General features: G+C 45.6%; 2 protein-coding genes across 2 annotated transcripts in view; both read right to left on the reverse strand.

The window, feature by feature from the left end:
• ppargc1b (peroxisome proliferator-activated receptor gamma, coactivator 1 beta) overlaps positions 1-27,728 on the reverse strand; it is a 65,081-nt gene that overhangs the window by 19,226 nt on the left and 18,127 nt on the right. The gene's annotated exons all lie outside the window — the stretch shown is intronic.
• LOC134438565 (uncharacterized) lies at positions 10,798-13,183 on the reverse strand. Its single transcript, XM_063188160.1, has 3 exons — positions 12,273-13,183; positions 12,035-12,170; positions 10,798-11,613 (listed from the first exon to the last, which is right to left on the reverse strand). The coding sequence occupies exons 1-3, from the start codon at positions 12,872-12,874 to the stop codon at positions 10,861-10,863; spliced, it is 1,491 nt and encodes a 496-aa protein (XP_063044230.1). The 5' UTR covers positions 12,875-13,183; the 3' UTR covers positions 10,798-10,860.

A 27,728-nucleotide genomic window follows, 5' to 3' on the forward strand; every position in this document is an offset into this window, starting at 1 on the left:
GAAAGCTGACTTATGACATCTATAAAATAATTGCAACAAACTTTGTATAATATATTATCATAGGCCTACATAACTGCCCAAAGTGTTTGAGGTGAAAGAAAGAGAAGAGTGAAGAAAAATAGTATAGAAAGTAGAAAGTTACATATGGAGTATATCTAACTTTGACCAAAGGCAGCATGGCATCTCACCCTGTCAATTGTGTTTTATTAGGCACAAATTGACAATTCTGAAGACCTAGGAATGCCTATGACATTGAGTGACAGTATAGGCCTAAGGGTTTTAAACTCAACTCCTTCCAACACATTCTTACAGATTTTTAAACCCCTTCCATTACATTATTTTTAAAATCTTATTTATGATCCATAACATGGTAGGCTACATGGCCTACGACGTTGTGGTCGCCTATCCGTTTTGCGTTTGAGCCTGCGTTGAGAGCGACAGCAGCTGTGCAGCTGTGGAAGGAGGAGCTGGCGAGCGTTGTCTATCGAACGGCGTGCGTCCGGCTATTTCACTAGTAGGTTCCGAATAAAAAATACGTCGTACATATTACTTTGTAAATCCGTGCCTAGTATTCCTAATTCCACCCAAATCAAATTACATAACATGATGTAGGCTACATGTTGGAAGTTTAGGCAGAGACGTTTTATGAAGAGGTTAAAGCTTCGTGCTGTCATGTTTCTCGTCTTGAGGAGAGAAAGAACGCCAGTCTAGGGTCAGTGCATTCATTTACAGCCAAAAGCATTCTTATTCCCATTTGTAAATAACCCTCTTTTGTGAGAAAAGCACGAAGGAGAAACACAAAGACAAGCATTGAGAGTATTATTTGTGCGCGTAGGACATGCTGAAACAAGACTACCTTTTAAAAACGTTGGTGATGGTGTCCGACTTTGGATTTGCATCCGTGCTTCGCTTGCATTGTGTAGTGATCGAGTGACGTGAGAGACTGATAGACACACTGACCTTTCCACTCGGTTTTCAATCTAAATCCAGGGAATGATATTGCGCGATTCACAACATGAAAACAGTTGATCTTTCGTTTGTATTTATTAAGGGTTCATAAAACATTCGCCAATTACTCCAAACTTTCCACTGTCTGCTGCCGCATTCTTCTCCCACGGTAGATTTGTATATCGTTGTCATGACGACCGAGTTCATGCTTGTCGTCTGTCAACCCAACTCGTCATATTCTGGTTGGCTTTTGATAAATTCAGCTTCGCTGATAGGCAGATTACTTCCATGGCTCTAGACCCGCCTAAAGGGAGGAAAGTCCTCCCTAAGCTCCATTCACTTCAATGTTAAAAAGTAAAGCCCGCGCTACGCCCGGGTTTTCACCATTTATAATGGAAGTCAATGAGGATGGAAGGGAGGACGGTCCTCTATGTCAGTGTTTCCCAACCTATGGGTCGGGACCCACCTTATGGGTCGCCAAAGATCCACAGGGGGTCGCGGAGCCCTCTTGATTTTAAGGGGTTTCATTTTAAATATATATAGCCCATGCTGAATAAAAGACAAAGCATTTAACTAATAAATGCATAGAAGCAACACATTGTAAGTGCTACTTTAAACATTTATTCTATATTTGACCAAAGACGAATTGAGGAATAAAATAACTAAAATGAATTTTCGCAGGAAACAGAGGGCATCTTGTGACACGCATCTCGCGTGGTTGGGTCACCAAAGATTACAATAGTAAAAACATGGGTCCCTTAAGAAAAAGGTTGGGAACCACTGTTCTATGGTCTATTATGTGAATTAGAAGCGCTAAAGTATATGTTTTTATCGCTAAATAGCTATAAAATACTAACAATTATATAACAAATATATAATAAATATGTTTTGTTTTCTGTAATTTATACTGGAAGATCTGGCTTTATTATTTTGAGGGAGGATTGTCCTCCCTTTCCTCAATGGCAAATACGCCTTTGACGTGAACCAACCCATTGTGCCAACCCATTTCTAACCCATAGGGTTCAACATGATGTCGGTTAGGAGTGGTTGATATGGCAAAAATGTCATATAGCGATTTTTTAAACAAAAACAAGAAAAAACTGTGAGCGGGTCTCTTTCTCTTCTAACATGACAATGCCCCAGTGCACCAACACACCTTTGGGGTGAATTAGAGCAGAGACTGAGAGCTAGGCCTTCTTGACCAAAATCAGTGGGTGACTGCACCAATATGCATTTGGTAAAAAACAAAAAAACAAAAAACAATAAGGTACACATTCCTTCTAAGGTACACATCTGTGTGTATACTACAGCAACTTCCCTCCAGTGTCAAATAGCATGCCCTCAGTGACCCCCATAGGAGCATGTGACTGACCACTACTCCTCAGCCCTCAAACCTTTAGCCAGGGTCACATCAACTCAACTAAACACACACACACACCAAATGAACTGTAATGAAGGGGGGCCCTCTCATTACCCTTATCAGTGGAGCTAGCATTATTAGGTTAGCAGCAGCACGCGCATGTGCGCACACACACACACACACACACACACACACACACACACACACACACACACACACACACACACACACACGCACACACACACACGCGCGCACACACACACGCGCGCAGACACACGCACGCACACGCACGCACACGCACACACTACTGGGTGTGTGTTGATAGAGGCTCCACTGCTGCTTACTGAAAGATGGGACAGCTTCATGTTAGAGCTACACCATTCAAGGTGGCCCGAGGACCAGGGAGAGGTGGGGTGGATTGGGGTATGAGAAGACAAGTGGAAGGAAAGACAGGCTAGACGATGAGGACAGAGAAGAGAAAAATAAAAAAGGAGGAGGAGAGCAAGGGAGGAGATGAGTAGTAGTATGGAAGGAGAAGAGAAAAGAAGAGAAAAGAAGAGAAGAGAAGAGAAGAGAAGAGAAGAGAAGAGAAGAGAAGAGAAGAGAAGAGAAGAGAGGGAGTAGTAAATGACAGGAATGGAGGAGAGTGGTGGAAATAGGACAGAGGAGGAGGAGGAGGAAGAAGAGGAGGAAGAGCAAGAGAGAAAGGAAGAAAGCCAGGGAGGAGGGGGTAGGAGAGGAAGAGAGGGGTTGAAGTAGGACAGCCAGTGCAGGATCTGGGGCAGCACTACTGTCCTGGCACAGCAGCCAGGGAGAGGAAGCAGTACACAGTACACAGTACACAGTACACACGTGCGCACGCACGCACACACAAAGCAGCCAAGGAGACATGCTTCCTCAGCTTGTGGCCAAGTCTCCCAGTCCCTCTGCACTTATATCGTTGAAACCCCCCCTACAGTTGTTTCAATCTCTGTCATTTTGCTTTCGTTTTAAAACCTCATCTATCTAGTCCTGTTTCATTTATTTATTTTATATCTCAAGTCGGCTCTCTCTCTTTTTCCATGTCATGCTCTGCTACTGTACTGAGATGCCATATAGGAGCTTTGTGCCACTGAACAGCTGACTAATCACCATATTGGCGACAGGCCAAACCCACTAGATCACTTTCTACAGACATCCTCCACTGTACTAAGTACAGTAAACCTATAGGACTGGCCCCATTAAAGGGCACCCGCCGTGCCAATGCGCCTCTTTCCATTTAAATAGCAAAAGCATGACGAGGACAGTGATGATGATGATGTCACTGGTTGGCATTGGTCTAGTGGTCATGCACCCTACTTTATTCTGAGGGATTGCAGAGATTACTTGCAGATTAGGAACTGGTTCTGCTGTTTGGGTTGTCTCTCCTTCTGCCCTCGGCCTCACCCAGAGTGCACCCTGGGGCAGACAGAGGAGCCTAATACCTCACCGTTCTAATGCCTGGGGCACAGAGAGCATCTGCACATGCTCTCCATTACCTAAACATTCTAAAACCTGTTACCGCCCCCTTGTAAACAGCTTCTGGCACAGGCTAATAATGACAAGCATTACAGAGACCCCTTAGCTTCCCATCACACCCCTGCTTTGGCCACAATGTCATCTCAAATCTACATTTAATTTAATACTGAACAAAACTTGAAAACATCATGTTAACACTTCACAATTCAGAATTTAATGAATGTGCAACATAAACTCGACGAAACTATTTAATTCTGAATTATTCATTCGGAATTAAAAACACCATGTAAACATGGCCAATGTCCCCCAAATCTACATTCTTAAATCCCATCATCATACTAATGCCTCTTGTGCAGAGTCACTGTCTCAAACCTTGTAAATTAACTTTATCAGTCTCGTTCTCTGGAAAAGCCAGCATGCAGATTTCACGTCTGTACATTTACTGTATGTCCCTACACCAAAAGCTGGTCTGGTTGCCCGGTAAGTGAGAATTTTGACAATGTGTGTGATGTTGCCTCAAAGGCAATCTTCCTCTTATTCCAATGTGTGCCCGCAAAGACTGAACGTGTGTGTGCACCAGGTCATCAGCATACTCATTCAGTGGACTCCCTCAAGCCGGTCATGCCAAGGATCCCATTTGTCTCTTCTCCACCTTGTCTGTCAGCATTGGGGTTGCTCTGGAAAGATGTTTTGTCCGTCCTGGCTTACCAAAGCCCTATAGTCCTGTTGCCCACACAGAGAACCAGGTGACCCTAAGGGACAGTCACGCACAGTGCCTGCTTACGCACGCCGCTTGTCACCGCGCCTCATATTAAACCTTCTTAATTGTTGTCAGATTAGCAGTCAGGGCAGGCTCGCCTCTCACTGAATCAGAGTGCTACCAAAGGCAAGCCAAGGACGATTCTCTATGACAAGGCCAATTCAAGACGTCCAGAGGCCCTTCCTTTTTGCCTCTCTCTCTCTCTTCGCTATCTCCCAAATCACATTACTTCTTTCCTATCCACCGTCTTCCTTGTTTTTCGCTTTGTCTCTTCCTCCAACCAGCTTCCTCTGTATCCTCACCTTGCTTTCCTCACTCATTTCTCTCTTCCTGCTGATTTTCTCACCCCGCCTTTCCCCCCCCCCTTCTTCTGCCAACCTTCTTGCCATCTCTTTATCCAGGTTGGGGCAGTAATGGGATCTGATAAGCAAAGCAGATTCTGGTCTTACGGGGCCTTTGATGCGGTGCCAGCTTCATCAATGGTGAAGAGGTTGCTGCTGCTCCTTGTTGAGGATGGCATGGCAGCCATGGAGAACTCGTGGCCTGGCCAGCGGGTCACTCGGGGACATGAGGCCAAGCAGGTAGGCAAACGGGTGTGCTGTGAACTCCATGCCCCGTCTCCGGGCTGTATGGCACCCAGGACATACTATCACTATCATATATTGAAAACAACATTAACTATTGGACTGGATGGGATATGTTAAATACAAAGGCTCAGTTTTAATTTACAAAATCTTCTATGGCCTGGCCCCTCCACTTATACAGACACAGTGCCAGGCAAGTAGGTAGGTGCGTGTGCTGTGAACTCCACGCCCCCTATCCAGGCTGTTTGGCACACAGGTAGAGCAAAAATGCCACACCAAATTTCACAGGCATGTTCCCTGGTTCAAATCGATGCATTACATACTGAAAACATCCTGTCAATCTGTTTCCTATGCTGTTGACATGAGGCACAAGAACAGGTCAAAAAGTACCCACTGACAACTCGTGATCAGCAGGGCACTCGGGGACACACCAAGTAAGCAGGTGAGTTGTGAACTCCATGCCCCTATCCAGCCAGTTCTTTATGGCACGCCCAGTACACACATTATGAACAGAATTCTGCCTTACTATCAGAATACAATTACTTTAAATTACTTATAGATTATTAATCTGTGTGTATATCCATATGTGGACATTGAATGGCTGTCATATGGGTCAAAAAGCCACAGAGAGAGCTTGTGGCTAGGATGGCACTCCAGGACTTGGTGCTAGTTAGGCACTGGGGGGTGTAGGGTGGTGTGGTGTGAACTCCTAGCCCCAATCCAGTTATTTAACCTTTACAGGTACCCTTACATCAACTTCCAGAGAGTTTCTTGCACTGTGCTACACATTGTGAATTCATCAGTCAATTTAACACTTAAAGAGTCTCCCTATGCTCCATCTTCACATTCTTCAAGTATTTAATCTAATATGGTTGTAAGAAGTTGAGCGCACAGTCAAGAATGTGTCTGTGTACACAAAAAAAAACGCACAGCTATAATTTAGAATGTATAAATTATGCTCTGGTAAAATGAAGAAGTACAACGGAAATATACTGTACTAGGTTCATGGAAAGTGTCAAATATGAACAATTAATTAGTATGAATGTACTGGGAGAACAGTACATCCTAAAAAAAATCCAACATATTAAGTAATGCATTTTCCACCTAAATAAATCTTTAGCTGGACTCCAACATCACCACGCCCTACAGTCTACGCCGCACTGTGTCCATCTTCTATCAGTCTCACCTCCACAGCATCACAGACGAACTGAAATTGGGAAATCCATCACACGCCAACGTGTCATTGACGGCTTTACTCTGCTGTTCCCATCAAGGCAGAAGTGTCTGATCTCTCTCAGTGGACGGGTCTCCTCAAAAGAGCAGCTGCCGGCAGAGAGGCAGGCCTCTCACCTCTCCTCCAATTTCTCTGCACCGTTCGTCTTTCGTGTAAACTGTTCGCCTGCCGAGTGGTGTGATTGACCCTGTTCATTTCACCTCAAGGCCTTCCCCACTGATCCTACAAGTGATCTATTATCCTGGCCTGACTCACCGGGACCATACGAATCATGTATAGAACACTGCCACAAGCCTCACAGATCACTGGACTTATGCCTATTTGCCAGTAGTTTAGTACGGTACAATTACAAACCTGTGACTATAATTATTATTTATTTCATTAATTCGATGCTGGGCTTATCTCTAAATTAATCTCAATTATTGACGTTATGCTATTCCCTCTGGGATATCTAAGGACACACCCACACGCACGCACACACACACGCATGCCTGCACGCACACACACAAAGGATGGAAATAAGCACCCGTCCACCTGTCAACGACAGGTGAAATTGGCCTTTGGTGGGTGAAATAAATTATGTCAACCCACCCGTCACCTTGCAGGGTGATTTTTTTTCTACAGGCGCCTGGGTTAATGCTGAATTACCTGTATACACAGCATCCAACATCAAAGGTTTAAGCAAATTGGTAATGAAAAGAGTTATTCGCTCTTTGCACATAATGTCATGACGACGCTTCCGCGTTTGGTAAAGCGGGTGCCCGGCTTCCGGTCCGACATAAACAAACAACAATGGCGCTATTTTATACCCGCTGTCTGCAAGAGTTGCCATATTTGTCGATATCTGATGTCCATCGATTGGTTAAAAGTTCATCGAGGACATCGACGTCGAAACTCGATAAAGGATTTAAATTGTATGCTTCGTCATACATTCATCAATATGAAGGTAAGTCAATATTCTTACCAGACTTTGTTGTAACAACAGGATAGCTAACTAACGGTAGCTACTGCTTGTGTGACAACATCAACCGTGTGTTTATTTTGTTTACTACATTCAGTTAAACAAATGTGTAACCTGCTCTATACACCTATGTGTTTAACCTCTGATTGCTTTCATGTCTGTTTGGATCAGTGTCAAATAAAGACAGGGCTACGAGCGAGTTAGCGGTTCGAGCACTGTGTTATAGGTCAATGAGGAAGTCGGAGAAACCTCATAATGTACACGTAGGGTTGCACTTTATACTTTACGAGTTCGCAGTTCAGCGGTTTCAAAGGTTCAAGTTCAGTTTGTGCACTTCTCTTACTTTCACCCAACTGCGTATTTTCTTTTCTGTCGCTTTGCTTCCAACGCTTTGCTTGTGCTCAGCTTTTCCAAACACTGCTTGAGCTGTTGTAGCTTCCTTGCGCTTGTTGTGTACAGCGGGTCCATAATGTATTCACATTTTTAACCATAGCGTAGCAAGATTTTACAGGAAAAAAAATATAAAATTACTGACGAAATGTACAGAAAAAAATTGATTTTGTCCCACTTCTCATAGCAACATCTGCTCTGGTCCAGGCAATGCTGACAACGTCACTTTCTCAAACAATAATCTGATATTTCAGTGGCTTGCAAGGGGTAGAACTATTTCAATAACATAAAGTGATGAGCCTGGGTAATCCTGCAGGAAGTGGTAAACCTGCTAACAGATGGGCCAGGGGTGTCATTTGGGTAAGAAAATGAGGACTCCAGCCTTTTCTGTTAGATGATTTAACACTACTTCAGGTTACCCTGGGCCTGGTTTGCTACCAAGCCTGGTTCATTGAATACTCCCCAGTCTCATAGTGTAGACTTTCTATTCAAGCCTGAGAGTAGGTGGTAACAAAACTATAAGCTTAGACGAGAGTAAATTCTGTGACTCTTAAAATACAGAAATACAAATAACGTCTAAAAAATGTAAATACATCTGTGGCACAATGTATACTGGTACTGGCTGTACCCTATATGCTTTACAGACCTTGCTGCTTACATAGATGCACAGAAATGCTTTTTAAATATTCATATGCTTGTGGCATACTCCTATTTCAACACCATTTTTTATGTTTCCAATTGAAGAAAGGTATCCATGCCAATAAATCAGTGAGCACAGTAGGCACAATCGACATTCAAGTGGAGGATTGTCGGTATTCAGTTTAAGACAAGTTTTGGAATACTGTGCTTTCATATGTGGAACAATGTTCTACAACCAGAATATTTTAAAAACACAACCACATTTTGAATACATGTAGTTTACATGTCTCATGCACGGAGATAACACAGACACCATTATATTAAAATCAGAATATTCCTTGCATGTAACTTAATTGTGCTCACTGACTGTGTCAACACTGACAATAACTGACTGGACATTACCATGATAATAACTGACAATGTTGTATTGGCAGGTGGTGCTCCGGGACACAACACCGGTCGTTTTGGTGCGATGCAGATGTTCCTGTGTTGCAGGTACTGCATTGTGTAATCATGCGGTGGCCCTTCTCTTTCAAACGGCGCACTACTCAGAACTGCATGTACCAGTTGTCCCCCCTGTACACAGCTGTACAGAGTTAGAGCAGCAGTGGCACAAACCCAGGACAGCAGTAAGTTTCACAGCAATACATGTTTAGCACATATTATTTCATATGGATGTACAGTACCATGCAGGGTTTCTACAGCTTAAAACTTCAAATGTCTGTAATAAATTCTGCAGAATTTGTATTTTTCAATATTTTTTTGCCCTTAGCTTTTCCTAGAAGATGTCAAACTTTGACCCAACGCGTGCCAGCTTTTGGTAGCTAAGAGTGCGTTACAATATGCAACCTTGCCTCCTCCACTTGTGCTTGTGGCCTCGCCCCACTTCCTGGCCCCTCCTCCGTGGAGAAAACGATAAAGTTTCCCAGCTGTCAGCCTAGCCACAACTTTTGAGGGACTGTTTTTCATTCACCATCCTAATTGCAAATGAGAAGAAGGTTTTACAATTGAGCTTTTGCAAGACATTGAAATATAATGCTGTGGTCCGTGAGGTCATCATGACCTATTACTTCCTGGTACGAGGAGACAAGCACAAGTGGAGGAGGCAAGGTCGCATATTGTAACGCACTCTTAAGACTTGTATCATGTATTTTCACAGGGTATAAAACCTGGTGCAGTTTCAGACCTGAACCTGGTCAAGCCTGTTCAGAGTCGGAAGGGCAGAGGAGGATTACGGTAAGCGTAAATAACTTCATATCGTGTTGGTAGTGGTGTGTATAACTTACATTTTAATGTGTAATTGCAGGAGCACCCTTTACCGAGGAATGATTGGCCCACTGCCCGATCTGTCAGTTCTCCGTGTGGATGAAGTGTATAGTGTCTTGCCTCCAGAGGATAGGCCGCTTATCACAAAAATGGGGATTGGTACAGACAAGCGACTTGTCGAGTCAGCATTTGGACTTGTCCAGAGGGGGAGTGTACTCTCTTACCAACAGCCAAAACGCGACTCCCGATCCACAGAGGTACATCCACATGCTCCACCTCCTCCATCCCTCCCCCTCGCGAGCCACCAGCTGTCACCAACAGAAAGTGTATGGGTCTGCACAGAGGAAGAGCAGCTGCATCTGCAGAGCCTCCAATTGACTATGGAGATGGCACATAAAATTGAATGCTCCACGAGGGCGCAGAGCAAGGACCAAGGCTGGCACATGCTACGACAGAGCCGTGTAACCTCCTCACGATTCAGGGAAGTGTGCCATGTTAGGGGTCAGAGCTCAGGGGAGGGGCTTGCAGAGAGGATGATCAAAGGCACAAGACAAACCGCCAGTATGAGGAGAGGATCTGAACTGGAGTTTGATGCGGCCAAAGAATATGTGAAATGCAACAACGTCAACTACACACCTTGTGGGCTAGTAATCCATCCCCAGGGCGCCATGGTTAGGAGCCTCGCCAGACGGCCTTGTCTACGATCCCACTGCCACTCCATGTCATGGTTTAGTAGAATCAAATGCCCGAACGTGAAGAGTTTACATAGATTGTAAGTACTTACACATGTGCAATGGCACATTTACACTGAAAAAAAGCCATGCATATTTTTGGCAAATTCAAGGTCAGCTCCTAATCACTGGAATGGAGTGGTGTGATTTTTTTGTTTGGGCAGAGGAGGATTACTTTGTTCAGCGACTGCAAGCTGACGAAGATGTACAAGGCATAATACGGCAGAGGTGCGACATTTTTTTCTTCAGCATTTACATGCCCAAGTATCTGTCAATGAAACGTGCACAGCTGATTGGCAAATAATCATTCCGTTTTATTGTACAGTCACAGTGAGTGTATGTGAATCATAACATGTTTTTCAATATCATAAATACAATATGGAATCCTTGTACAATTTCATTTCATAAAATCTTTTAATAATAATAAAATATATATATTATATATAGGCTGTTGATTTTTCTCTAATTATATAGGAAACAACTGTCAGCATTACTTAGCCCATCTCTTGACCAGGTCTTTGTTCTGATAGTTGCTAAGCAGGCAAGCCACTGCAAACATTTCATTTATGCTGCCTACAATGGATAAAGGTACAACAGTCTCAAAAATCGTATTCTCTTTGATCCGTCTGATAACACGCTCAACTTGCACTCTGAGACTGGCTATTTTCTGTGTTTTAAGAACACTGGGTGCTGACATCTGGGAAGACCTTTTGAGAAAAGGCGGACAGTACACCTTGCATTTCACCAAGTCGTTAATAAGAAATCCTTTATCAACCATAATGGCCACATCCTCTGTCAGGAGGTCACTTAACCCTGACTTCCTAAAGACCTCTTTATCACTTATTGAGCCCTCGTAGAGTGAAGAGATGAAGGTGATAGGGCCATGGGGGGCTATCCCAATAAGGGCTTTCATTGTGCAGTGAGATTTGTAGGTTGAGTACATCTCACTTTGAATGACCGGGGAGGATGGAGTTTGGCATTTTAGCTCTGTACAGTCCGCTATTATCTGAGTGTCTGAAAACTCCTTGAAGTCATCAGGAAGGTAAGCTTTCACATCCTCAGCCTCCATCCAGATGGACGCTGAGCCCAGGAGGGTGTACAGAAAGTTGGTCCAGGAACAGATAATGCGACTTACGGTGGAGGTGGAGATGTTGAATCTGTTCGCCAAGTCCAGCTCAGTGTAACCAGCGGACAGGTACATCAGGAAAAGGAAGAGCTCTTCAATGGGTTGCAATGCCTGTCTCTGTTAAAGAAAACATAAACCATATTCACACAAGATTAAAAGGTATTGGGTGTGACTAATAATTGACAATGTGTATGTTTCTGCTGATTTTTTTCCCCCTTCCTTTTTGCACATTTGGCATGCATTTTCAGATCAACAAACAAATTAAACATTAAACAAGGATGACCCAAGAGTCGAGATGACCCAAGCAAACATAAACATAAAATTCTACTTCTCTGTGATTATTTCGTTTGTTAAGAGAATAATGTTATAAAACCTGCACGAGCCTGTGTGAAAAAGTAATTGAGTTAATTAATGTTTACATTTGGTTATCTGAAAATGTTGGGTGTGCAAAAAAATCAGTAGGCTTGGACATCCCATAAGAACAGGGCTACAATTTTAGGGCGATTGAATTATTAAACCCAACAATACAATTGCATACCATGTGGGCAGGACGGACAGATGTCACTTCTTCATTCCTCCTCTCAGCAGCTTTGGCCCTGGATGCACGAACCATCTTGTGCACAGCTGGTTCGATCATTTCCCAAAAAAGCATGAATTGACGATAATTTGGAAATCTGCAAAAGGAGACCAGAAAAGTATTAATTTACAAAAAGGCTGCAATTTGACCACAAACTCATTGGGTTAGCCTACTAATGATGAGCGGGTTGTTTGTTTACCTTGTGTAGAGTCGGATGCTGGCCTCGGACTGGATGAATCTTTCCAGGGCAAATGTATTACAAATTTTCAATTCCATTAATTGTTTTACTAGGGCTTCGTTGGTCTCTTCCAATTCCTTGATCCTGTCGAGGGCCATGTCCAGGAATGCTGCCTCTGGTGCTTTGGGGTAATCGTGGTCATCACCAGGTGGTGTGTGTGCGCACTCCATCGCTTGATCGTCAGCTGTTGGCTCTGCCGTGTTTACCGGCTGCACCCTCTCCCAAACACTCACCCTCGGTGGTGGCTTTGTATAATTGTTCCACTGGAACAGTACCGGGACAGCTCCTCTCTGTAATCTCCTCTTTCCTGACTCTGTTTTAGGCGATATTGTTTGCTCTTTTAAGAAATGCAGGCTGCATACCTTCGTGTGGGGTGTGGGGACAAACTTTTCGCGTCGGATGTTGACGAGCCATCTCTTCCTTATCTCTAAATCGCTTGGAAACGCGTGAAAGCTCAATACGCCATTATATGTCGATGATGCCGAACACATCGGCACACAACAGTGTTCATGATATTGTTTCTGTTGCTTGCTTAGATGAAAGCGGTCCTTTTTAAGACTCATGTCACCTATTTGGTCAAATCTCCCGGCGTCTTGTAGCTATGGTTCCATAAACCGGAAGCCGGGCAACCGCTTTACCAAACGCGGAAGCGTCGTCATGACATTATGTGCAAAGAGCGAATTGGCATCACAATAACTGAATTTATGACCTCTGAAACAAAAGTATTGATCAGAAAATGATCTTACTTGGCATTACAATGTTTGGAACGGTTGAATATGAACTGATAAAAATGGTGACTGGTAAAAATTGTGAGTGACTGGTAGATTTTAGAATCTAGACACACACACACACACACACACACACACACACACACACACACACACACACACACACACACACACACACACACACACACACACACACACACACACACACACACACACACGTTTTGGTGTTGACATCTAATTTATGCTTACCTATGTGGAAACACTGCCCCCCCCCCCCCCCCCCCATCTCACCCATTTCCCAACTCAACCCTCCATTTCCCCACTACATTACTTCCATCTCTCTCTCTCTCTCTCTCTCTCTCTCTCTCTCTACACCTCTCTCCCTCCCTTCATCCCTCTTTACCAGATTCCTTTGCTCAGTCACTGGCAGGTCCATAATGAAAATGGGCCTCGTGATGTAGGAGCAGCCTGAGTAAGTGAACCGGCTGGGTGCCTCCCCCAAGGTCACCTTAGGATAATATCGAATCACTGAGATGAAGCTGAGCGAGGGAAGAGAGAGGAAGAGGGGGAAGGGTGAGGGCAGCGAACAACAGAGGAGGAAATATAGAGAAGCAGGATAACGCGAGAGATGAGACAGAAAGGGGGAGGAAGAGAGAAAGATATATACAGACAGAAGGATACAACAGGCAAACAGGCAAAGAGAAATGGAGAGAATGAGAGCTAGAGAGGAAAGAAAGACAGGAGAAACCGAAAAGAAATAAGGAAAAGAGAAAAACAGAGGGGAAAATGACCTGCCCGCTGAGCGAGAGAGAAAGAGACAGAAAAAGAGAGAGAGAGAGAGAGAGAGAGAGAGAAAGACAGAAAAAGAGAGAGAGAGAGAGAGAGAGAGAGAGAGAGAGAGAGAGAGAGAGAGAGAGAGAGAGTGTGGGTGCGTGTGCGTGTGCGTGTGCGTGTGTGTGCGCAAGGCTCAGTGTCCCTGATTAGTGACATGGGACACAGGCAGGAAATGACCCCGGTCCACATGAAGAGACGACGAAACACTAGAAGTGAAAAGATCACAAGTCGCCCTTTTTTGGTCTCATAATAGCCAGCCCATTGCCTCTCATCTGGCGTGGATAAGATACACAGTCAGATAGAGTACGTAGTCCTTACCCAGGCGCCATTTATGTCTGGAAATTTTCAAAAACGAAGACTTTTCCCTTTGTTTGTGCCTTTGTGCACTACAAACAGGCATACCAATAAACTGCAAGCTTGAACAGAATGGAATGTGCGATATCAGTTCATGATCATGATTAGGATCGGACAAACCATGAATACAATTGTAAGTTCGACTCGTTATTGGATCCTTTTGCCCCGCCCTACTCATAACTAACTCCACGACAGGGACAGCAACCACATCATCCCAACCAAACAGCTTTATCCATGATACAGTTAGACTCACAGGACAAAACATATCTGACCACTCACAACAGTCTAGAACCCAGTCACAATCTAGACAGTGAATTCTGTGAATTTGTGAATTCTGTCCGGAACACTGCAGTCCAACACGGCATGTCTCATGTGCAATGAACCCTCACAATGGCACAATGGTGTGTGTGTGTGTGTGTGTGTGTGTGTGTGTGTGTGTGTGTGTGTGTGTGTGTGTGTGTGTGTGTGTGTGTGTGTGTGTGTGTGTGTGTGTGTGTGTGTGTGTGTGTAATGGCTAATAGAAATCTTATCTACTGCTAGCGCAAGTGCCAGCAAGGTCGTAGCGGCCAGCCAGAACTCTCAAGGTCATGCCAGCAAATTCCACTGCATATACAGATTAGACATATCACGTGAGGACCGACGGTATGTGTGATGGGTGTACACACACACACACGCACACACACACACACGAATGACAAAGAAATGTCTAGTATGTGTGTGTGTGTGTGTGTGTAAGTGCAGTGCTTTACAGGTGGCATAATAAAGCTGTCAGCAGTTATGGGGCGACCTGCCCGTGTCCATGACAACGCACTGTTCAAGAGCAACGGGCATAGTCTGCTCTGGTTTCAGGTAGCAGAGGAGATTGCCGCATACTGTACCTCACCTCTCTCTCTCTCTCTCTCTCTCTCTCTCTCTCTCTCTCTCTCTCTCTCTCTCACGCACGCACGCCCACACACACACACACACACACACACAAGGGAGGAGTATGATTCCATGGCCCCTGGGCCCAAAAACAAGAAAGCACCCCCTCAATAGGTGCTGCTAGTGTACAAAACAAATCAGGGTTTTAGGCCAGATGAGTGTTATAGAGAAGAAGTATAGCTGCTTGGGCTTCAGGGCCCCCTTGACTCCCAGTAGGCCCAGTAGGCCCATGCAGTAATCTGCCCTTGCACACGCTACTCACATTCCCTGCGTGTCTGACCCTCTCCCTCTGTCTTCCTTGGCCTTTCGCCTTGCACTCTCCATGGTAAAATGGTACACATTATACATTAGCCTACGTATACACCCTCCCAATGAGTGCATGAAGAAGTGCATGAACGGGAGAAAAAAGTAGTTATCATACATCATCTCTCTGCAGGACCCAGTCTTCCTCAGTGTCCTTCACTGCCAACCGCCACCCTCCCTCCCTCCTCCGTCTTCCTCATCTCCCCTTTCTTTCTTCCATCGCCAACCTCTCTTTGTTCTCTCTCCTTCAGGTATTTATTTCCAGAATGTATGCTGCCCGAATCTTTTTCATGTAGCAACACCATCCGTAGAAAGTTCAACACCATCCATTTGTAAGCATTCCTTCTGACTCAGACTTTCCCTACATAAATAGGTGGATCTTCTCTGTGTCTGTCATTTTTGTTGCAAAACTGGCAGAACTGGTCACACACCAGTTAAAAGCGTATTACTTAAATATCTATGATCAAAATTGTGAATGGGCAGCATGCATTGAAAACAAACAACTAAAATTTCAAACAACTCAAAACTCCACCTGGAAAAAATAGTGGTGTGTGTGTGTGTGTGTGTGTGTGTGTGTGTGTGTGTGTGTGTGTGTGTGTGTGTGTGTGTGTGTGTGTGTATGTGTGTGTGTGTATGTGTATGTGTGTGTGTGTGTTGCAATGTGATTTGATTGAAAAAATAGGACTATGTCGAAAAAGTAACTTAGACTCTTGCCAGACAGTTCAGTCTCTCAGACATGGCAAGAACACACATTGTGAGTATACACGGTGGAGAAAAGATGAATCTGAAATCTAATGGTGTGATAAACGAGGGGGGATATCTTGAGCTGCATACAAATAACGACTAATATACACGCGTGCACGTGCATGTATGTGGCAGGTAGCGAAAGAAGGATGGAGAGAGCGGAGGAGAATATCGATACAGAAATATTGACAAATTCGAAGAGGGGAAGACAGATCAGCACACAGAGAAGAAAAGAGGACACAGAGGAGGAAAATAATGACAAACGGGGCAACCGTGGCATAGTGGTTAGGGCTGCGGGTGTATTACGCTTTGCAAAGGAGGAGCCCATCAGAAAACCAAATGTGAAGTGTGTGTCTATTTGTTGTCTTTATTTCACAGGCTTGCCTTTGCTGAGCTTGCATTGTGTGTGCGTGTGTGTGTGTGTGTGTGTGTGTGTGCGCGCGTGCACAATCACAACGTTAGCCAGCCACTGCGCACACGCAGACGCACACACACACACACGCACACACCAACGCATACATACACACACACACACACCAAGATGCAGAGAGCCGGCCAAGGGCAAGAGGCTTAGAGACCCCCTTGCTTCCATCTGTTACCCTGATCAAAGTTCACTCACCTTACACACACACACACACACACACACCCCTGCACCCCACTAGAATAGGAGACACCACTAGAGGTCAGCAAAGCAACCCCCAACACACACACACGCACACCACACACACAGGAAATTCCCTTGCAATACTCACCTTAAACATCACCCATCCCAACACACACATTAAAAGCCATTCAGATACCCTAAGAGCAAAATAGAGTGGGATACAAATCTCTCTTATTCTCTCTCAGAGACACAAACACATGGTCACAAACACATGGTATTTTGAGTGTGTTTAATGTGTGTGTATTGGTATGTCAGAGAGAGAGAGAGAGAGAGAGAGAGAGAGAGAGAGCGAGCGAGCGAGCGAGCGAGCGAGCGAGAGAGAGAGAGAGAGAGAGAGAGAGAGAGAGAGAGAGCAAAGTCTGTATTTGTTGTGTCTATTGCTGTGTGCATAAGTGAGTAACAGAGAGAGAGAGGGGAGTCTGTGTGTGTGTGACTGCCTGACTAAATATGGTAGACAGCGAAGGCGCATGGCTCGGCCCAGCTGTCATGGGGGACAATTGCTCTAGCTCAGAGGCCCAGTGCACCATGGGAAGACGGGGGACTCTCTCTCACTGAGTGTAGGTGCAGTGTGCAAGACTGTGATTGACACAGGGGATAAAAGTACAAAATACAGACGATCACATTGTGCGAGTTTCTGAGTGACACCTTGTGCCTTTTCAGGTTGAAAAATAAGAAATCGGGTATACTGCACACGTGTTGCACATGTACATTGTTTGTCTTTCTCTCTCGACACACAGGAGATCTCTTTTGAAACTCAAGACCTGTTCTGAAACTCAAGATTTGATTGAAGTGCAGCGGTGACCTTTGCTGAGGAAATCTGACAGGCCAAAAGGACATGGTGGAATACACAGCTGCTCCAGTCACACACACACACACACACACACACACACACACACACACACACACACACACGTACGCGCGCGCACACGTACGCGCGCGCGCACACACACACACACACACACACACACACACACACACACACACACACACACACACACACACACACACACACACACACACACACACACACACACACACACACACACACACGCACTGGAGTAAGAAAAGCACAGAAGCTATGATGAAAACCAACCTCTCTGTGACCTCAGAGCTACAACTGTATGCCCCAGCAGCATGTCCAGCTCACTGTCAACAGCTCTAACGAGCCCAACACTCAGCTCTACTAAAACAACCCATATCACTCTTTCTATAGTAGGGCTGTAAACGAAAAATCGGGGGGTGTATCAAACCATATGTCAAAAATCGTGATACAAACCGAACTGTGAGTTGAGTGTATCGTCACAGCCATATTCTTCAGCAATTATACCGCCCAATCGCAACAACCTGAATGTAGTAATGGTAATATCTAGCCTTCCGAAACTCAAATTAAAAAAACTCAAAAAGAAACAACCAAACGAAATACGACCCCCCAAGCCAATGCCAAAGCCTGTGCTCTAACTAACGGAACAGCCAAATCAGCCCACAACAGTCAGTTGACAGGCCCCAGTATTCAAATCCAGACACAGATTTAACACATGTGCTATATTGGGCTCATTGAAGATGCATCATGAACGACTCGCTGTGCATACTATAGTGTAAACAGCACCCTTTCGTGGGTAGACCAACACAGAAACACACACACACACACACACACACACACACACACACACACACACACACACACACACACACACACACACACACACACACACACACACACACACACACACACGTCACTGCTGACAGGTGCTATTTAGGGAACAGTGGTGTCTATCTTCCTGTGTGTGTGTGTGTGTGTGCGTGTGTATGTCTCGTATTGCTTTCTCTGATGTCCATGTGCATGCTTCTTTTTTTTTTTTTGGTCAATAACTCCACATACGATGCATGCCAGAGAGGTCAGCCAGGCTGAGCCAGGACTTTAAGAATTTAACATGTCTGCCATATAAAGAAGAGGCGTACTAATAAAATGTGATAATCTAGTCGACTCAACAGACATCAATATAGTGTCATGTTGCAATTCTGCAATTAATGTTTTTTATCCTTCCCTTGTCCAATCGGGGGCCCCAGGTCAGATGAAGGCCCCTAGGCTGCAGCCATATCTAGTCTGTGCATTACTCCGGCCCTGCACGCTACTGACCGCATGCACTTGAGAGCCACAAGGGCACAGCGTTCCAGTGCCGCAAACCCCACGGCATAAGTCAGCCCCCCGGGGCCCCACGTGAGGCACCGCGTCCCTGGAGAGCTGCTTGGCTATTCCTGGTCTACGAGCCTCCAGTAAGAACATCGAAAGGCCATTTCTAAACCTGACCAACACACCTGGTTCACCTTGGCATTATCCAAGGCTGGTACCAACCAACCAACCAACCAACCAGCATGCAATTGGGTTTTGACCTTCTGACCAAACGTGGCAACAGGCGGCTTTTACAATATGTCTGGGAAGGGGGGCCTTCCACATGGATTTTCCTCGGGGGAGGGGAGACCATATATTCATGTAACGGACCATCATACAACATTGTCAACCCCAAAGTACATTTCTGACTTCAAACAACTGCATCCGTCTTTACAAGTCGAAGAGAAAAGCACTTATCAACAAGGCAAAGTTTTATACCAGGCAGGGCTGCGTTTCCCAAAAAACTCTTAAGTAGTACTAAAGCCTAAGCAGTACTTAAGTATGAGGGGCCTCCTAGGCAATATCAGGAATAGGTCTCACATCATCACTAAAAGTCTATACACTATTTTACCGTGCACATGCACTTGGCGTCACTAGACCATTTCTTGCATATGGAGAACAATATTACAGCATTTAAATAAGTGCAACGGGGTGGCCTTAGTATACAGCATCTCTCCCTATACCTTTTTTGTCTGTGTTTGCCTTGACAGGTGTGAAACAGGAAGTGAGTGCACTGAGTCAGAAGAACCCAGGGGTGCATCCCAATATGTGACCTCGCCTCCTCCACTTGCCTCCTCCACTCGCTTCTCGTCATGATGACATCACTGACAACAGCATTATATTTCAATATCTTGCAAAAGCTCAATTGTAGAGTCTTTTTCTCATTTGCAATTGGGATGGTGAATGAAAAACAGTCCCTCAAAAGTTGTTGTGGCGAGGCTGACAGCTGGGAAACTTTATCGTTTTCTCCACGGAGGAGGGGCCAGGAGGCGGGACGAGGAGACAAGCACAAGTGGAGGAGGCAAGGTCACATATTGGGATGCACCCCAGGAGTGGGACAAACGCACACACGTACACACTCACGCCCGAAAGCAGGGGTGCCACTAGGGTGCATGGCCTCTGGGGTGAGCTGTGGGTGCCCAGTATGAGTCACCCCACATTCACAGCACTGACACAGAAGGCAGAGCCATCTGCCACTTCTTGGTCTCTCTCTCTCTCTCTCTCTCTCTCTCTCTCTCTCTCTCTCTCTCTCTCTCTCCTCTCTCTCCTCTCTCTCTCTCTCTCTCTCTCTCTCTCTCTCTCTCTCTCTCTCTCTCTCTCTCCTCTCTCTCTCTCTCTCTCCTCTCTCTCCTCTCTCTCTCTCTCTCTCTCTCTCTCTCTCTCTCTCTCTCTCTCTCTCTCACACACACACACACTCTACCTCTCTCTCTCACACACACACACACACACACTCTCTCTCTCTCTCTCTCACACACACAGACACACACAGACACACACAGACACACACACACACACACACACAGACACACACAGACACACACACACACACACACACACACACACACACACACACACACACACACGAACAGTAGTACCTGCTCACACTCAGTCAGACAGACACATTGGCGTGTTGTTCATGATCAGAACCACTCATACACACATTCTGACACGCTTGCCACCAACACTTTGTGTGTGTGTGTGTGTGTGTGTGTGTGTGTGTGTGTGTGTCCCTGTATCAAGAGAGAGCCCTGTCCTTCATGACAGCTGCAGTGTTTGCAGCCCAAGGGTACGACCTTTTACATGCTGTGGAACGCCGTTTCTTTGACGGCTTAGAGCCCAGCTCAGAACCCCCTATCAGAAAGCATGGCTGGTGGCTTTTATCTAACGACCATTTCACTTCAGAATAGCAGGCAGGTCACTACTTTCACCAGGCAAGACGTGTCTCAGGTCAAGCACAGGCATATGTTAACGTGTGTGTGTGTGTGTGTGTGTGTGTGTGTGTGTGTGTGTGTGTGTGTGTGTGTGTGTGTGTGTGTGTGTGTGTGTGTGTGTGTGTGTGTGTGTGTGCGTGCGCGGGCGCGTGTGTGCATGTGTGTTGCACTGTGGCCAGTAAGGGCAAAGCAGTCAGACTCCTGGTGACAAGGACAGGATGCCTCAGCGGCCTGGCAGGCAACAGGTTTATAAATGAACCCCAGTGCACACGCGCTACTCACACACACACACACACACACACACACACACACACACACACACACACACACACACACACACACACACACACACACACACACACACACACACACACACACACACACACACACACACACACACACACACAACACAAAAAGGGACTAAGGATCACACCGCCTCCCGACAATGTAACCACCCCCCCCCCCCTCCCCCGCTGTCCCCATCCTCCGCCCCCGTCCCCAACATGCCGAGCTATGATGGGGGTTAGCAGTCAAAACAACCCCCATTTGGCCCGCTAATCAAGCGGCCCAGGCTAAGCCCCGCAGTTAAGGTCATTAGGGGTAATTAAGGTTGAGCGCTTTTTTCAGCCACCTCAACGTCCAAGCGCTTCCCTTTCGGGCGCGCTACGACTCCCAGAAGCCTGTCGTGTCAAGGACACACCGTTGGGTTGTGGCTTAGCACTCTTTTCAACTTCCCAACCCTCCCCTCCCCTCCTCACCCCGCCACATGGCTCCTGGGGTCACCTCCTCCTCGTCAGGAAGCTCTCTCCCCTTGGCGAATGGGAGAGCTGGCTGTGGCTGTTAGGAGGTGGGGGGTAGGAGATAGGTAGGCGGGGATTTGTGTGTGTTTGTGAGTGTGTGTGTGTGTGTGTGTGTGTGTGTGTGTGTGTGTGTGTGTGTGTGTGTGTGTGTGTGTGTGTGTGTGTGTGTGTGTTCGTGTGTGTGTACTTTGGGGAGCAGTTTGCTTCTTTTCTACGTAAGCCTAACCTGTGCTTGAAATATACACACTTACCTGTCGACTTTAAGTCTTACAGGTAGAGTGTGTGTGTGTGTGTTTTTTAGTAGCTGCCTATTCACAAGTTGAATCTTTTTCATGATTATTCAGTTCACTACCAATTTCAAAGCTGCACAACAGCAACGAAGTCCGTCGTGCCCAAAGGCCTCTTACTGAGTACACACTGTAAAACATTGCAACCAGTTAAACGTAAAAATGTAGGTTGCCCACCTGCCTTGAGTTTATAAGTTAACTCAACTCGAGAAAGCCTTGAGTTGAGTTAACTTACAAATTTAAGGCAGCAGGGAAACTCAATAAAAAACATTTTTTTTAGCTGACTGCAATGCTTTACAGTGCAGCATTTATGTATAACACACTCTAAAGCCACTTCACTAGGGGTTTTACTGTGGCTGGTTTACTGAGGTTCAGCGAGGTTTGCGGCACATAGCTAAGCCCTAGCCCTCCGCAGCCTCGTGGCCTGTGTGCTAATTGCCTACAAGTCGCCGCTATCCAGGAGGTCCCCTGAGGCTTACGGTAGGCTCCTTACGTACCTACCGAGCTGTTTGCTGGCTAAGCGGCCGAATCGGCAACAAACAGTGACGCTGTTGAGGGCTTATATTCATTTTACGGTTCCTTTACTGTTTCCATTTTTATTATGAATCAGTCATTGCTCCCACACCCCAAGTCCTGTTCACACTATGCCACGTGGCCAAATGTGCCCCTGAGTGTGTGTGGTAGCCTTTCTTGACCCTCTTCTCAGAAAAATAAAAAATAAGAAATTGAGCTAGGGGAAAGCATCTGAGAACAGCTTTGTCTTGAATCTAGATTTAAAGCTATCAATAGTGGGTGGGTGCATTTTTTTACGTCATTTGGAAACTGGTTCCAAAGCTTTGAAGCATAGAAGCTCAAGGCTGCCTCTCCACACTTTGTTTTGACTTTTGGAATCATCAGCAAATTCTTCTCCGTTGACCTTAGTGACCTGGTTGGTGCATACAGCTGAAACATATCCAGTAGATATGTGGGTCCCATTCCATTTAATGATTTAAACACAAGTAGCCTTAAAATCAATTCTGAAGCTTACTGGGAGGCAATGCAGCGATCTTAAAATTGGAGTAATGTGGTCGAACTTCCTTGTTTTTGTAAGAACCCTTGCTGCTGCATTTTGTACAAGTTGAAGCTGTTTGATGGTCTTTTTGGGGAGGCCTGTAAAAAGACTGTTACAGTAATCAACCTTACTAGAAATGATGACATGTATTAGCTTCTCCAGTTGAGCAGGGATTGGTGAACAACAGCAATCCGTAAAACCCTCAGAGCTTACAAACAATCTGCATCCCACTCCCTCTTCCCTGCATGAGCCTCCCAGTCAGTCCCCTTCGTCTGGGAAAAGTCACATCTAGGAGTAAAAACCACACACTACATAGAACCACCACACTTTGCCAAAAACATGCGTCCTCTGACCTAAACACAACTCCTGTCAGACCAACCATCGCCCCCAAAGCAACCCCCAACCAAGTCCCTACCCCAACACACACATACACGTACACACACACGTACACACACACACACACACACACGTACACACACACACACACACACACACACACACACACACACACACCATAACCATGCCGCCTTCATAATCCATAATCCAGGCACCACCCGCCCCACTTCCTTGCGTATTGCGTTTGATTATAGACTCAGCTGCCAGGATGTGAGAGCCTCAGTTCACCTGGCGTGGCGGACAGGAGCCTAAGGTCAACCTGGTGCTAAGTAGCCACCGTTAGGTAGGGGGCTTACGCGTCTAACACGCTGTAATGTCCGTAATGTTTACACTGCCATAAAAAGGCAACATATTTTGTCAAATTTGAATTGAGACTGAAAATAGTTTTATCTTGACAAAGCCTTATGGTCCAAATGTAAGTTATCCCGTTTCAGAGATATTGCTATGACAAAATTGCAGTAACTACAGCATCCGACCTAATAACAAGGCTTTGAATGCATTTTTCTCAGTTTCAATTGTGCGTAGTTGCACAATATGCATAGTTACTGCACTTTGCCTTTGTAAGGCAATACACACGTGATCGTTTGCTCCACAGTGACACAAGTATTACCCCCCAATGACAATGCATGTAACGTGAGTGGAGTATCAAAAAGTCAGAGGAATTCATAATGGTGACTGAAGCAAAGTGAGGCATTGTGGCCGTCTTGTTGTATAGATAATAATAATAATAATAATAATAATAATAATAATAATAATAATAATAATAATAATAATAATAATAATAATAAAAGTATAGATGCATTAGGATGTGTCGACTACTTAAGCTTCCTTATGCTCTGCATCAGGGCCACTGACAGCTTTGGCTGGGCCCAGACCAAATTCATCTGAAAGGGCCCCCAACCAAAATTTACAATGTAATGACAACCCAGTTCTGGGCCCCTTGTGTCCCTGGGCCCGGGAAAACGGTCCCCTTTGTCTCCCCTGACAGTCTCCTTTTGCTCTGCTCTCTGCTGCTTCAGAGATACCAATTTTACCACCACCACAATATCAGTGTCTTCCTGACGCAGCCCCAGTAATGAAGCCGGCCTAATACACCCACTAGGGATGGATGATACAGTAAAGAGACACTGCTGTAGAGCCATGCGGATTTCCAACCCACAGCAGGACGTCTGGCCTTTACCTTACATACTGTATTGACCTTAAAGGTGCATTAACTGCATTTTACAGTAGTACAACCATGAGGGGATGCAACATACGGTAGCCTCGCAGTAACAACCAGAGGCAGGGCCTTGCAAGCTTCAGAACCTGCCTTCACAGGAGTTGACGATGTTATAGAGTGTTGGTGCTACTCTCACCGTGTTGAATTATCACTGCACACAATGTAATGTGTTATCTTCAGCACTCATCTGCAACTCACACAGTAGCAAAGCATTAGGCCAAAGAGATAATATATATATACAGTATATATGCTTTCCAGTTCCACTGTAGTTAATGACAGCTGTCAGGCACTTAGCTGAATTGCTCTAGTCGCGGTTCTGTTCTGACGGAAGCTGGAACCGGAGAAGAGAAAGCCATAGAAAAAGGACACAGGCCTGTGTGTGTAGGATTGCACCCGGACCGGACCTCCAAACAGAGTTCAAGCTCAATTCTACACGGGGAGGATCTCCTTTCTGTCTCCCTGCCACTCCTCTGCTTTCGACGGCCTCCTGGGTCATGGTGGAGTCACATGATCCCACCTCGTGGATCACCAAGACTATTACTGAATTTGAGGACAGGCAGGATGATTAGTGATGGAATGTTGATTTGTTCCTTGGAGATACAATTGGTTGGTTATGTATGTGGCATTTATAATTGTACACCAGAGGGGTGATGATTTGCTTACAAATTTGTTAGAATCATCACTAGCAGTTAATTAAGTTGTTATTATTTGATAACTCTGACAAATCACTTCTATAGCCATGTTTAACCCATTGCTTCAAAGTAGGTTCATTTATTTTTGGAAAATGACACAGTGCCTCTTCAAAAGTACTCATGGTAACACAGCACCTTGAGCTACCGTCAACTGCTTGCCCTAATGTCCTTGACATACCTTTTAAATACATACTGCCGCATATGCATGCAGAGAACTTGACAAACCTGAATGTCTCATGTACTAAGCACAACTTTTTTCTCTTTTTTACTACAGTATTCCCCATGCATGCATATTCTGAATAGAACACTCTGAAGGGCAGTAGAAAAACAAGTTCATCTGGTTGAGGTGCCAGTTGCTGTTGTTGTTGAGGTTCTGTTGCTCCCAGGACCACACTGCAGAGCTTAGTTAAACTAAAAAAAAGTCAGTCGCCCCACTGCCTTAAGTTTGTAAGTTATCATTCAACTTGAGACTCAGAAGTGAAAGTCTAAAGTTGAGTCAACTTACAAACTTAAGGCAACAGTACAACTTAGGGCCAAAACATACCAAGGCAGAACGGAACCGGCACGGGACGAACGCGGTCTTTCTGCTTAGTTTCGACCGGCGTGTTTTTCTCTGCCTTTCACACTGACAGTGTCGGCGTGCGCGGCCAGTCCTGTTCAAAACCCTCCCCACAGCTAAAGCTAGCATGCTACTTTGCCATTCATTTGAATGAGACACCGCCGGTCGCCGGCGTGAAAAATACGCTCGAGTTCTATTTTCCAAATGCAGCGCGGCGCGGAGCCGGCTCCCGCGCCGCTGACGCCCGACTACCGCCGGTTGGTGTGTAAGGACAGATAGGTTTCAATGTATTTTCACCGACGCCGGTAAAAAACGCGGCCGTTCCGCAACGCTTTACCGCCTTGGTGTGTAAGACCCCTAAGACCCCTTAGGGCCAAAACATACCAAGGTGGAACGGAACGGTCGCAGGACGGACGCGGTCTTTCTGCTTAGTTTAGGCCGGCGTGCTTTTCTCTGCCTTGCACACTGACAGCGTCGGCGTGCGCGGCCAGTCCTATTCAAAACCCTAGCCACAGCCAAAGCTAGCATGCTACTTTGCCATTCATTTGAATGAGACACCGCCGGTCGCCGGCGTGAAAAATACGCTCGAGTTCTATTTTCCAAATGCAGCGCGGCGCGGAGCCGGCTCCCGCGCCGCTGACGCCCGACTACCGCCGGTTGGTGTGTAAGGACAGATAGGTTTCAATGTATTTTCACCGACGCCGGTAAAAAACGTGGCCGTTCCGCGACGCTTTACCGCCTTGGTGTGTCAGACCCCTTACTTTTCAAAGTTTAACTGGCTTGCAATGTTTTACAGTGCTGAAGAGGAGAGCATGGGCACTTGGAGGAGTGGTGAGGCAACTGCAACTAGAAGTAAATGAACACAGCACATTCTGCAATATTCAACACTTGACTGGTTAAATACTCTAAATACTAAATACTATTCTCTGTGGTGTTGAATTAACATTGCAGAATGTACTGTGAACTTCAGAAGCTCTGGAAAGTTAATTCCCATTAACGCCATGCTAGAGAAGTGTTGGCCATAAATGTTGCTACTAAGGGTTGGAAAACTGTTATTCGGATACTAGAAAGTAAGCAGCTAATCGCTACTGGGTGTAGTAGTACTTGTAGTAGTAGTAGTAGTAGTAGTAGTCAGGAGAAATGTCAAAGCAGTTGGCATGAGTGGTACGCTAATTGGCGATTGCGCAGCGCATGGCACTGCTGGGAAAGCAAGACGCTAATCGCTGGCCGAGAGCGTAATAGTGGAAGGAACAGTAAGGCAGTTGGCATCAGTGTTACGTGTAGCACTGACGCTCTGAGCAGTAAGGCTCTTCACTGTGGGCACACACAGTGACAATATCTGGAGCAGTGCTAGCTGGGCTAATCGTCTATCGCTCTGGCACTGGCCCTTGGACCGGCTTGGCAGTCATGCCACACTGCTTCACTTCACTCAGAACAAAGTACGCAAGGACACCGCGCGTGCGCACTACCCAACCTCCATGGCACAGCTAACATGCCAATCAGACAAGATCCCTGAAGCCATTAACTTCACTGAACTCCATAGCCGTTCACAGTGTCCTTTCACTCTCACATGCACAACTGGCCTTTATCAGCAAGCTAGTACAAAAGTGCAAACAAATACTGTGCATCACCAGCAAAACGACAGGGGACCACATTACACATTCAGTTATGTGATTCATTATTCACTCTTTTTTGTTCCTGACGAGACCAAAAAGTGCAAAGCTGTTCATAAGGATGTTTTGGTGTTATGGTGTTAAATCAATT

This window comes from Engraulis encrasicolus, chromosome 22 (genome assembly GCF_034702125.1).
Source record: "Engraulis encrasicolus isolate BLACKSEA-1 chromosome 22, IST_EnEncr_1.0, whole genome shotgun sequence".
Taxonomy (NCBI): Eukaryota; Metazoa; Chordata; class Actinopteri; order Clupeiformes; family Engraulidae; genus Engraulis; species Engraulis encrasicolus.

Excerpts from the sequence above, each read along its gene's own strand:
- LOC134438565 (XM_063188160.1), bottom strand. The coding sequence starts at position 12,874 with ATGAGTCTTAAAAAGGACCGCTTTCATCTAAGCAAGCAACAGAAACAA. Across the intron at positions 12,171-12,272 it reads AGCATCCGACTCTACACAAG|ATTTCCAAATTATCGTCAAT; the intron begins GTAAACAAACAA and ends CTCCTTTTGCAG. Across the intron at positions 11,614-12,034 it reads CTGTCCGTCCTGCCCACATG|AGACAGGCATTGCAACCCAT; the intron begins GTATGCAATTGT and ends TTTCTTTAACAG.